Source organism: Phyllostomus discolor, chromosome 4 (assembly GCF_004126475.2).
Source record: "Phyllostomus discolor isolate MPI-MPIP mPhyDis1 chromosome 4, mPhyDis1.pri.v3, whole genome shotgun sequence".
Taxonomy (NCBI): domain Eukaryota; kingdom Metazoa; phylum Chordata; class Mammalia; order Chiroptera; family Phyllostomidae; genus Phyllostomus; species Phyllostomus discolor.
This window is the reverse complement of record NC_040906.2, coordinates 39,641,989-39,655,133: the sequence shown is the minus strand read 5'-3', so window position 1 is coordinate 39,655,133 and position 13,145 is coordinate 39,641,989. Positions and strand designations below refer to the sequence as shown.

Here is a 13,145-nt window from a genome sequence, read left to right as displayed (position 1 = left end):
CATTTGCTCTGTATTGGTTTCCATTACTGTCAATATAGCTTTTCCTTCTTAGATCGCTTGATCTTATCTGTTCTTTTTAAACAGATTAGAAATGCCTTGAGGGCACACTTGCATCTATTTGAGGATCCTCATGAATCTTTCTATTTTGTAGATATTTAATTTCATGGTTAAAATGCCCTGTGGTTATTTATTATTGGATACTAATTTAAAAAATCTTTTACTTATTATCTTTTGAAATAAATCTTAAATCTTTCTGACCTACCCCCTTTCTCCTCCAATTTCCAATATTGGTCTTAGAGATGAGTAATTAAAGAAGAAATGGAGTGCCCTGGATGGTGTGACTCACCATCCAGTTGGAGTGTCATCTGCAACTGGAAGCTTGCAGGGTCGATTCCTGGTCAGGGCACATGCCTGGTTACAGTCTCATCCCCTGTCCGGTCACGTACACATAGGTCAACCATTGATGTTTCTCTCTCCCATTGATGTTTTTCGCTCTCCTTCCTCTCTTTCTAAAAAGCTATGGTAAAATGTCCTCAGGTAGGGATTAAAATTTTTTTTTCAAGTAAGTAAGTAATTTTTTTTTTCTTTTCAGACTTTGTTTCAGGCGTTCCAAGAGCAGCGAGGACTTTAGGAATGGTAGGAAAGTTAAAAAGTGTTTTTAAAAAAATCTCTGGGTTATCTTATATTTTCCTATATTTCATATACTTTTGTTTTTCCTGCACAGGTTTATATTTATGATGGGAAAAACATGTCATCCTTACACAATTTTACTGGTGAGCAGGTATGCTTTAAAATAAGTTTTTCACTTAACATCTCAATACCAGCATTTCTTAATGTCTTAGAATTTTTCTTGGCAATATCCTAATGGTTTAATATTCAATGTATAATAAATATTCGTTCAATATTATGGATATAAAATAGACTTGAAATATTTAATATTTGTTTTAACCAAAGTGATTTGTTTAAGAAATTACTTTTATAATTGCATATTATGGTTTTTTTTTAAAAAAGGAAATACAAAATCAAATCACTTACACACAAAGCCAAAAACTTCCTTTCTCTTTGCTGATGACATTCACTTCTCCTTTAAGGAATGATCTAAGACTTTTCATTGTATTAGCTGCAATTTTATTAAATAAGTTAATAATGATAAAGGAGAAGTTAATTAGTGCCAGAGGAAAAACACTTCTAGTTTCCAGATGGGGGGGTTCAGGCCCACTTCTTATCCGGCTGAGATGGTGGGGCTTTGCCAGAGCATTGACGGGAGGAGGAACTAGACCCGAGGTCTCCCACAACCTCTTCCCGTTTGTAGGGCAGCCAAGGAGGAAGCGCAGGGTTGTGTTATGACAGGCAGGTGTGGGTATCTCTTCGTGCTGTTGTGACTTCTTTAGCTTAAGAAGCGTCTCCTGCAGGCAGTCCCTGATCCTCCTTGGCTGTTTGTGGGGGAAAACTTGGGCTTTGCTTTAGGACCATTAGGACAGACCTGGACTCTCCATACTCAGTATTATTGCCCTGGGCAAGGGGTTTACCACTGTAAATCCCGTGTCTCATGTGTAAAAACAAGGATACTGGTAACTTCCTCATGAGGCTGCGGTGAGAACCAAATGAAAGCATGTCAATCATAGTGCCCAGGACAAAACTTGTCTCGGGAAATGGCATCCTTTCTTTATGCTTTCAGGCCACACACCCTGAGAGAATAAGGCTCAAGCATAGTATTCTGTTAAATTTCAGTCATCACATCAACATGGTACCCCAAATACAATACACTTTGTTATTCATGCTCTTATCTTGTACTGGAATGCAGAATGTGTCTTTCATTTTCTCAATTACACTGTATCAACCCAAAATAGGTAATGTAGGAATCCCCCCAATCATTCCTTCCTGGTCTCTCTGCTAATCAAATTTTGGAAGTTTTGCTGACTTGACTGTTTTGGATTAGTTCATCTTTAATTCGTCATCTCCCTAGTTTTGCTTTGCATGGTGGGTTCTCTTTAGAACTTTCCTTTTTCCTGTGTATTTCCAGCCAGGCTGCTCTGTCTGTGATGACCAGCGGTCTGCTGTGGTGGAGAGAGGACATTCCTGCCCCCTCTGCATAATAAACCCATGATAAACCCACGTGCATTTGTACTGTGTGTGATTCAAAAGCAAAACCACTGGCATGTGATCAGTTCAAATGTGAGACAAAGATCTGAGTTCTATTCCCTGCCTTTCCAAACAGTAATTTCTTTAAAGTTGAAATAGTTTCATGTAGGGAGAGCTGATTATGACCTATGGGTCATTATTATCTATTACCTCTACTGCATAGACATCCATTTATAGCCTCTTGGATTCAGGTAAAACATTTGTCCGTGACTGAATGTCTTTCTGATAGTATGTCTGCTTCTGGTGTTTTCTGGACCGTGGAGAAGGGACAGAATAGATTACCTGGGAAGGAGCATTGACTTACTTGGACTTAAATGGTGTGTGTTTAGGTCACTGAAATAACATGCATGGGATATGTTTTGCTCATAAATCTAGGAAAATAAGCCTTATTACCTGATTGTCACTGTGTTGGTAGAATAAGCAAAAGAGAAGAAATTTAGACTGAAGTACTATATGCAGAGAGAAGAAAACCCTTTTTACTTGATAAATATACTACAAATATCAATTGTTAAACTAGTTGGAAGAAACATAGTCACTTCTTTTCTTCTTATCCAGATGGCTGCATATTTTGGATTTTCTGTTGCTGCCACTGACATTAATGGGGATGAGTAAGTTTTAAAAAATGTTTCCAGAAAGTTTTCCTCTTGTGTTTATGAACACTTTGCTAAAACTAAACATTTCTTCTGTTTCTCTGTCCCTTTCCTGTTAATTTTTCAATTCAGGGAACCAATTTGAAGCAACCTTACCATGAAATCTAGAAAACCTCTATGTTTTCCATAATTTCTTTCAATAGCTTTGATAATAATGAAGGAATGAAGTAATTTGATGAATTACGCATAGTTTTGAAAGAGTTGAAGGAACGTTCCAATTTGAAATGATCATTTTATGCTTTCAGTGGCTATGGGAGGTGTGGAGAGAGGAAGTGGGATTTTAATAAGGAAGTGATTAGTAACAGTCAGATGGAATTTGATCTTGCTTTCATGGAAACAATTGTGTTCTGTTAGTTATGCAGATGTGTTCATTGGTGCACCTCTATTCATGGATCGTGGTTCAGACGGCAAACTCCAGGAGGTGGGGCAGGTCTCAGTGTCTCTGCAAAGAGCTTCGGGAGACTTCCAGACGACCAAGCTGAATGGGTTTGAAGTCTTTGCAAGGTTTGGCAGTGCCATAGCACCTTTGGGAGACCTGGACCAGGATGGCTTCAATGGTGAGATCAAAGTCCAGCAGCTCCGAGTCCCCGATTTTCTGTGTCCACTTGGAAAAGTCCTGTACTCCCATGTGCAGCCCTCCTTCTTGGAGAGAATTTGAGTGATAGTTAGTGACACACTAGGTTAAATGTCAAGTTGCTCTTCTTCATTAAAAATAAGAACAGAAATTTAAAAAGTTGAATCTCTTGCGTTATCATCCAAGCAACCTCAAAATCGAATGTTGGAATAGTTGATCTGAAAGGAACTTGCATTGGCTTGGAGCCCTGCTGAGTTGGATTATGTCTCCTGCTTGGTGACAGTGCCCTCTGCTGTCCATTTGGGTACAAGTGTAAAGTAAATGCCCAGGTACATTGTCCTGTCTGGCCACTGCTGCCTGTAATACATACTTCAAGCTATAACTTTGTTGTGGCTGTCCATAATGTTTTTTTAATTTATTGTTGTTCAAGTACAGTTTTGTCCGTAATGTTTTTAGGGAAGTTATATCTCCCTTCGTGAGGGCAAGTAAAAGGAATAGCTCATGGTTTTATAATAGTGCCATTTAATAATTTCATTAATAGCTATAGATACTTTTAAAAGCCTAAGTTGGCTTTGCTATAGAATGAAATACAGATTACACATTACCAAGATTTTTTTTAAAGAATACTATTAAAAACATTTCTAAAATTCACAGAATAGAGAGGTGAACTGTTAGTTTGTGTCATCAACAATATCAGGGGTATGCCCACTAAAATGTAAAGAAAGTTATAGATTAAGAAGAAAACTTCAAAAAATACAGAGGATTATCTCCCAAGAAGTAGTGGAAAAGGAAAACATTAGTTTGGCCTCAAGACTCTACTGCTGCTTCTGGGCTGTTTATGTCTTGCCCTGCAAGTGTCACCTGTAAGGTTAACCCTGAAGTTTTCAATGTTAGGGAAAAACTACTCTAAGGGACATTTTGCTTCCTAAAATAGCGTCTTAATTTTTTACTATCATGAGAACATAACATAAATCAAATGGAACTCCGGTGTATAAAGGTCAAAGTAGAACTTGAAAAGAATACTATAGAACACACCCAGTCTGTACTTTTTGATAACAAGAACTACCTAGAAAACATAGGGCTGGCTGTGAGGTTGTGTCTCGAGTAAAGTGGGTTCTTTGCTATCGCCGGGCCTCCGTCTCCAGGTGTTCTGGGAGAGCCTGGGCCTGTTTGCCATCACCTCGTCTTGAGTGTATATCCCAGCCACTTTAAAGAGACTTTCCTTAATGTAAGGATCTGGCTAAAACCTTATCCTGCTTTCTATTTTTTTTCATTAAAATGTATCATCTGTGAGCATAACAGTTAAAAATTGCAAAAAATACAGAAGTTTAACAACTTTTTACAGAGAGGTTTTTTTTTTTCTAGAGCTAGATACCATAGAGCATCAATTTTCAGCCTTTGTCATCTCCATGGCACATATAAACTACTGAAATTCTGCGACACGCCAAAAATATATATTTTGTGCTGACCTGACCAAAAATAGGTACAATTCTTATTCATTCACACAGGATGGGCATTGTTGTGTTGGCTGTTCAGTCCTTTCTTTTTCACTTGACAAAGGAAAAGAGGCCAGTGCCCTGACTTAGTAGTCAGGTCGTGCATGTCGGAGAGATTCATGCGGCACGCCAGTTGAAAATCCTGCCATAGAGGATGATCGTGTTCTCCCAGGGTTTCTTCTGGGGTCTTACTGTCCCAAATAGGAGATTGTGAATGATAACGTCTTTAGTGGAAGATTATCTGAGCTGTGTTTATGTCGATACATATATTTATATTTGGTATGTAGCTATAGTTTATACATATAAAGTGAACTACCACTTATAACCTGGATCTTTTCTTTGTTCCAACCTGATGACATTAACCCTTTGTACTCCTGTATTCCTCCCTTTCCACCTGCCCCCACCGGGGAAACCCAAGGTATCATCAGGAGGGATCCTGAAAACAAAACAAGAAAGTTAGGTTCCACAGTGATGAGCAGTTTCTCTCAATACCCCTCTAGAAAGGCAGAATGAAAGAAAGAAAAAAGAAAAGAAAAAACCCAGAAAAGAGCAGTTTAAATGATCAAAGAGAGAAACTGGTTGCATGAAAAAGCAGGACTCGCCAGTCTAGACAGATGCCAGCCAAGAGAGATGACTAGAATGTGTAAAATAGCGAGAGTCTTAGAAAAGTTAGAGATTGTTTTTATTGTAATAATATTTTAACACTAGAGCCATCTTCCGTTGGAAAATTATGTTTTAATGACTACTTTCTTAAGGCTTATGTCAATTTTAGAGTTAGGCTCATCTTTTGAAACTTGAACAAGGATAATGTAAATATTACTTACATAATATAATACAACTTTTTTAAGGATAAAAAATTCTTTGTTGGTGCTCACTGCAGGCCAGCAGCTGTTCTAGGGGCCAAAGATAAGAGGATGAATTAGACCCCATCCATATCCTTGCGGAATTTAGCATCAATATGGGCAACTTTTATGTAAATGAGTAAATACTAGAATGTAATTACCACAGTGTTGGGGATATTCCTGGGCCTACTGGTCTCATACAAAAGATTAGTGATCAGGTCGTCTTTGTTATCTCAGGATGCTGCATCGAGGAGGCCGGAAATGTTTGGGGGTGTTAAGTAAGCTGAGGCAGTTTGGAAGGGGTGGTGCATAAGGACTGTCACAGGCAAGATGGACATGTCTTGCTCTCAGGAAACTTTTTTGTGAAAGAGCCATCGAGTAAACACCCAGTGGAGAAATTCAGGTAGTGAAAAGGCTGAGGGTTTAAAACAATAAGAGGGCAAGGTAATACAATAGTGTGGTTGAGAAGTGAGAATGTAGTGCTTCTTAGTGTGGCCAGGGAGGACATTCCTGGCAAGATGGCATTTAGTCTATGATTTGGACAAATAGAAGGAGCAGAGCTTGGAAGGCTCTGGAGCAAGACCTGTTAAGGCAGAAGGGAACTGCAAGTATAAACCCTGAGATGGGAACTAGGTTGGCGTGTCTAAGAAAAAGGCTAGGGTTGGTAGGAGGAGCGAGTGAGGGTTAGAATTGGGTGGGAGTTGCAGGGAGGCAGGATTGAATTGAAAAACCAGGTAGCATTTAAAGCTTTGGGAAATAATTGAAGGACTTTAAGAAGGAAGGGTACATAACATTGAAGTTTGGCAGCTTGAGGAGAATGGATTATAGGAGCAAGAGTCGAAGTGGGAAGCCACTTGGTCTGCTTTCGGGATCCACACCAAGGATGGTTTAGAGTGGTACCAGCAGGGGCAGAGGGAGGTGGACATATTGGTAAAATATTTTAGAGTTAAGAAAGGTCATAGTGACTATTCTTTTTCTTTATAAAAGAATTTCAAACTTTTTATTTGTTTATTTTAATGTAAGTTGAACAAGATTTTGAATTCCTAACTTTCAAGTATCTGAGTCAGATTGGCTTCTGTTTCAAAAAAAACAACCCCACACCATGCCCAACTAAATTAACTAGAATGTTGAAAGCTAGAATGAACTTTAGAGGAATGTTTTGACATATCACCCTCCCCTGCATGAAAGGATGAGGTATTTGAGGTCCAGAAAGGTTAACTGATTTGTCCAAAGTCAGGCCCAGAATATCTGGCTCCAATTCATGTAATTTCCATACAGTTCTACTTGAATTTCCTTGAAGTATATTGTTGCTTTTGTATAAAGAATACTTTACTGAACTTTGAGTCAATATTTATCTGATAAATGGGTCCTATAAATATTAAGATCTTCACATAAATAATGATAAGTACTAAGACTTCCTTCTTTCCATCCTCCTTGTCTCCTTCCTTTCTCCTCCTTCTCCTCCTCCTCTTTCTTCTCACCATCTCTTCTCCCACCCCTTTTTCCTTTTTCTCTGCAGACATTGCGATTGCTGCTCCCTATGGGGGTGAAGATAAAAAAGGAATTGTTTATATTTTCAATGGAAGATCAACGGGCTTGAATGCAGTGCCATCTCAAATCCTGGAAGGGAAATGGGCTGCCCAGAGCATGCCACCGAGCTTCGGCTATTCAATGAAGGGAGCCACAGATATAGACAAAAATGGATATCCAGGTACTTTCCTAGAAATACATAGAGCTTCATAGATTTTTCGGTCTTAATAGCAAATAGTTACTGTGCTCTGGATTTATGTTATAAATTATTTCAATTCAATATTTCAAGTACAGTTTAAGCCCCTACTGTTGTTTAAGGCACTGTTCTTATTATTGAAAGGGATATGAACTAAGTGCAGCTCAATTTCCTGGGAGTTTCCTATAAAAAAACACATTCTCTGAGTTTCTTTTATTGTTTTGAGGTTTGTGATGGAATGTCAGGGAAAAATATTCTAGAAGTTATAAACAAAGCTAAATGCTCATTCTAAATTGTTGAATGTTATCACTTTTTTATTTTCAGTAATCTAACATTTTTATGGACTTGACTAATCACTGTGACTTAAAAATATATTATTTAATTGTCTCAATAAGGCGTGTGAAGAGTATAAGCTAGCTCAGCTCATTATTATACCATTTTCTGGATGAGAAAAGAGACAGAAAGGTAATTTGCCCCACCTTCCCCACTGGTTTGAGCCAGTACAGAAAGTGAGATTTTTTTTCCCCTGGTTCATATATACTTTGGAATATTATAATGGACTATATATCATAATGGGTCTATTCTTTACATGAAATCTAGTACAGAAAATTTAGATTACCTTTGTTGTCGAAGCAGTTAATATTAGCTCAACATGCAAGTATGTAGAAGTGCTTTTAGAAATAAGACAGGAAGTTGATTCTTACGTCAGTGTTAATTCAAGAATTTTTTGAATAAGTGCAATATAATTATAGAACTTTTCAAAAATATTGCAAAACACTTTACAATTTTTTTTCAGTGCATTCATATACATTTTTAACAAAACAAAATTATACTTAATGTACTATTAGCATATTTAATTCATGTAATATATCAGAAGTGTTTCCTTAAGTTATTTTTCTTCCAAGGCTTGAACTTTATATTTTCCATTTTCTCACATGGCTGTATCGTATATTATTTAACCTTATTGTGGGACATTCTTGTATATAAGTTTGCTGCATGTATCTGATTATTTCCTTAGAACAAAGTTTTAGAATTGCTATATCAAAGCTAAGCACTGGTTTTTCTTTTTAAGTTGACACACATGGTCAAATCACATTCCCACTCACTCCAAAAGTTTTTGCAACTTTTTAAAGCACTTACCAGCAGTAAATGAGTGGTCATTTTTGCACATTTGTGCCCATATTAGGTGTTATCTTTTGTTTCTTTGATTTTTGTTTTATTATTTTTTAAGATTTTTATTTATCTACTTTTAGAGAGAGGGGGAGGGAGGGAGAAAGAGAGGGAGAGAAACATCAGTGTGTGAGAGATATAGTGATTGGTTGCCTCTCATGTGCCCCCAACTGGAGACCTGGCTCTCTACCCAGGCATATGCCCTGATTGGGAATCGAACCGGCAACTTTTCAGTTCACAGCCCAGCACTCAATCCACTGAGCCACACCAGCTAGGGCTTTTGTTCCTTTTAAAGTAACTTTATGTGATATGTGGAAAACATTATCTCATTTTGAAGTTTTTAATCATTAGTGAGGGGGTAAGCATTTTGGTTTATTTGCATATATTTACTTTTGTGAATTTCTTTTTTTACATCTTTTTCCCTCTGTTTCTATTGGGATTTTTTACTTTCATTAGTTCATTTTTTTAAACTTGTGGCAGTACCTTAAATATTGAGGATATTAACTCCTTAACTCATATACATGGGTGGGCAAAAGTAAGTTTACAGTTGTTTGTGTGGAAAATAATACAAGAATAAACTCTGTTTCATATTCTCACAACTGTAAACCTGCTTTTGCACACCGCTGTGTATTTCTTAGGTTGTCACATTTGCTTTTGGGGCTTACATAAGTTCTTAATTTTGATGTAATACAGTCTGCCTATCTTTATGGTTTTTTCGTGTACTTTTCTGCCTAGATAGGGTTCATCAAATTGAGCATGATTATACTATGAGAGGGACCTCTGATTCCTTTATTTCTAATTGTGAATCATTTTTACCTGTTATATATAAAAACTAATGCATTCTGTTTTTGTTGATTTGAGTGCTATCTCCTGTCATTCTAAATATATGGAATATGCTTTTTGGTTTTGTTTTGTTTTTTTAAATAAAGTAGAGAAGAAATTTTAAAAAGTTTTACAATGAAATTGTAAAATCCATAAGTATCTATCAATCTGGACTTTTCCTTTGGTGTACATGTGTTTAGGGGTTATACTTCCCATTGTTGCAGATTTTTACTTAGTATTCATGAAAAAGATTTTTGCCTACCTAAATGAAATACTAGTTTTATGTGAGTGTTTGCCATTGATGATAGCTTATTTAGAATTTTTAGCCTTTTAGAGGTTATCTTAAACAACCTAATGAAGATAGTTTTGAGACTATGTCTAGAAATTATATTTATTAAAAGTTTTATAGGATGGTATGTGAATTTTTTTAAAGATCTTATTTATTTATTTTTAGAGAGGGAAGGGAGAGAGAGAGAGAGAAGAGAAACATCAATGTGTGGTTGCTGGGGGCCGTGGCCTGCAACCCAAGCATGTGCCCTGACTGGGAATCAAACCTGTGATGCTTTGGTTCGCAGCCTGCGCTCAATCCACTGAGCTATGCCAGCCAGGGCTTGGTATGTGAATTAAAAAAAAATCATCATTATTAACATTTTTCTCTACTCTCTTTTAAGACTTAATTGTAGGAGCTTTTGGTGTGGATAGAGCTGTGTTATACAGGTGAGCATGTTTCCATATCCTGTACTATTGTGAATTATTTGGAAGTTTTATAGTTAAGTACCAGTATTTGAATTTTAGTTTAATTTTCTGGAAGTAATGGTAAAATTAGTTTGCTCTTTTGATTTAAGATTTACTGCAGGAAAATAGTATTTGTACAAGGAGACCTCAAAGTAGAGAAAGTTGTAATTTTTTATTTAAAAAGCATTTAGAATTGCCCTCTTTGTTTTTGAAATTGTGTCTAGAGGTATTCTTCTACATATTAAATTTCTCAAAAAATTACAGGAGTTCACGTTTTCCTCTGAGAGATAAGAAATTAACTTGGTGTTTGTGCCACCACGTTCTGTGACTGCAAAGGCAGTATGTAATGACTTCCAAAATAAATATTTTTAAAGCAGTGTATAAATCCACATAACCATATTTCCCTGCTTTATACAGACACCCAATTATTCTTTTTAGTTCATCAATTGCTCATGCTCAAGAGTATCATCTGGCATCCCAAGTAGATTCAGTGTTTACTCTCCTATGGGCCATGTTCACACCTGGGAGGAAGACTGACGTTGAAACTGTGTAGCGGAGTTGGTGATGGGTCAGCTAGCTTGTGGCTCTCAGGACGGCGTGTTTTCGTACAGATTCCAGGATTTACTGTGATTGGACAGGCATACTGTCCTGAGCCTAGTGTATTTTTAAATTTGTACAATTGAACTTTGGAAAATTCTATTAATTTATTGTTTCAGTTTTTAATTCAGTTTTTAAATGGCCATTAACAAAGTAATACACACACATAGTAAATATTCAAATAATGTAAAAGGGCACACAACAAAAATCTCTTGTCACACTAGCTACTAGTTTATTAGTATATCCTAGTAGAAATGTTCTGTGCATTAAAAAATTGTGTGTGTGTGTGTCCTTTGTACATTGTGGGTTTTTTCCCTGTCACACCACGATTATATCGTGTATCTATCTTCGAGATTGTCCATAATGACACAGGTGGATTCGTGGATTTATGGCACTTACTTTCCCTGCTGTATTGCACTGTATTGAATACACATCCCATGACATATTTAACCATTCTGCTTTGATGGACAGAGTACAGATAATTTGACTAAGTGTCCCAGTTTGCTTGGAACTGAGGAATTTAACAGGTCATAGGACTTGCAGTGCTAAAATCAGGCAGTCCTGGGCAAACTGGGACAGTTGGTCATTTTAAGTTGTTTTTTTTTGTTTTTTTGCTTTTTTTGAACAATGCTTCAGTAAACATTGCACTACGTGTGCAGTGAATGTGAACCTAAAATGTCTAGATCAATGTAACTTTTTAAAAATAACTTTTTAATTTTCCTTTCCTTATTTCCTCTCTTTCTTTTCCTTTCCTCCTTCTACCCTTCCCTCCCTTCCCCTTCCTCTTCCCTCTCCTTCCCCTTCCTTCTCCTTTTCTCCCTCTCTTTCTTTTCCTCCCTCGCTCTCTTTCATACACACACTCTCTCTCTTTCTCTCTAACAGAGCCAGACCAGTTATCACTGTAAATGCTGGCCTTGAAGTGTACCCTAGCATTTTAAATCAAGACAATAAAACCTGCCCACTGCCTGGAACAGATCTGAAAGTTTCCTGGTAAGAGTGTTAGTTTAATGATAGTTATTACTCATTCAGTTATTACAAAAACAGTTAAAAATGAAGTATGGGTGTACTCTGTTTTTATGTCGTAGATTAAATTACAGAAATACCATTCCAAAGCAGATATGAAGAAAGCTTTAGAAATATGCTAAAAACTAGTGTAAAATTTCTAGAAATGATACATACTCATTGTATATATTCAGAAAGAAGGAAAAGCTAGTAAGATCTCAGAACTTATTTATATTTTATATTTAACTCTAAAAAGCCCATGAATATTTTACATTTTAAAAGGTATGATCTTTTCACATTTAGTATCTGTGAGTAGCTGTATGAAAAATATTATTTGGCTCTAATATACCAGTCATCTACTTATTCCCTTACTAGTTTTTAAAGGAAAAGTTGTTTTTTTTTTTGTAAATTTAATGTGTGAATTCTTCTATAGTTCAGTATTTTTCAGGTCTCCATTATTTTTATGCTACTCTGCTTGCTATATTGTATGATTTTGCTATATTTTCATTCCACCTGTATTTATAATTTTCTTAAGATGTTTTTCTTTACATTGACCTATGTTTTGCTTTAAAACATTTAAAAATAAAATGGAGAAACAAGTATCTTTCTCTTACATGTCAAAATAAATATAACCTTAGAACTGAAAAATCTTGACTCGTATACTATTAATCACCATGAATAACCCACTTTGGGAAACATTATTCGAGTTCCTGGCATGCAGAAAAATAGAGAACTTACAGATGAAAGTAGAATGACTGGAAGCTGAGAAAATTTTGTTTCAAAAGAGCTATTGAAAAAAATATTTTTCCAGATTTTGGTTTTGAATTAGTATTATAGTTATCAAAATCAGTCTTCAAAATTTTATTTCATTTGAGTGCATTAAAGATTCTGTGATATTACTTTTCATTTCTACTCATTGGTATTAAGGTTGCTTTCAAGATTTTTGACTTTTAAGATTTTCTGCCTTTCTTACCTTCACTCACCCTAGCAAGTCCCTGTGAAGGTGCTAATAATAGGCTTATAATTATGCTAATAATTTGAAGGCTTTCAATATACTAAAGCAGTAGCTTTTGTATATTTTTTATGATGACTCATAGTACAAAATACATTTTGCATTATAATCCAGTATATGCATGTATATAATTGAAAGAAAAGTTTCATGAAATCTCAGCCTTGATACCTGAAGTGAATTTTATTTATGTAATTACTTTTCTTTATTATGCTGGACACAACCCATTAAACTGATTCCGGCACTTGTTAGTAAATTGGGAAAAATGCTGTCCTACAGGAGTTTGCTGGTTAAAGGAACCTTTGGTGGGGCTTTTTATTAAATGGTACATTATTTTAAATCTGGACTGTCATTTCCCTCATTGAAATGAACAGCTTCTA

The 13,145-nt window shown here is 36.1% G+C and overlaps 1 protein-coding gene across 2 annotated transcripts in view; it reads left to right on the top strand.

The window, feature by feature from the left end:
• ITGAV (integrin subunit alpha V) overlaps positions 1–13,145 on the top strand; it is an 84,703-nt gene that overhangs the window by 41,229 nt on the left and 30,329 nt on the right. For both annotated transcript variants that reach the window (XM_028508824.2, XM_028508823.2), the window contains exons 9-15: positions 593–636; positions 725–781; positions 2,698–2,750; positions 3,147–3,349; positions 7,224–7,415; positions 10,094–10,139; positions 11,637–11,744. In XM_028508824.2, the coding sequence (XP_028364625.1) occupies positions 593–636; positions 725–781; positions 2,698–2,750; positions 3,147–3,349; positions 7,224–7,415; positions 10,094–10,139; positions 11,637–11,744 (703 nt within the window). The remainder of the gene's footprint in view (positions 1–592; positions 637–724; positions 782–2,697; positions 2,751–3,146; positions 3,350–7,223; positions 7,416–10,093; positions 10,140–11,636; positions 11,745–13,145) is intronic.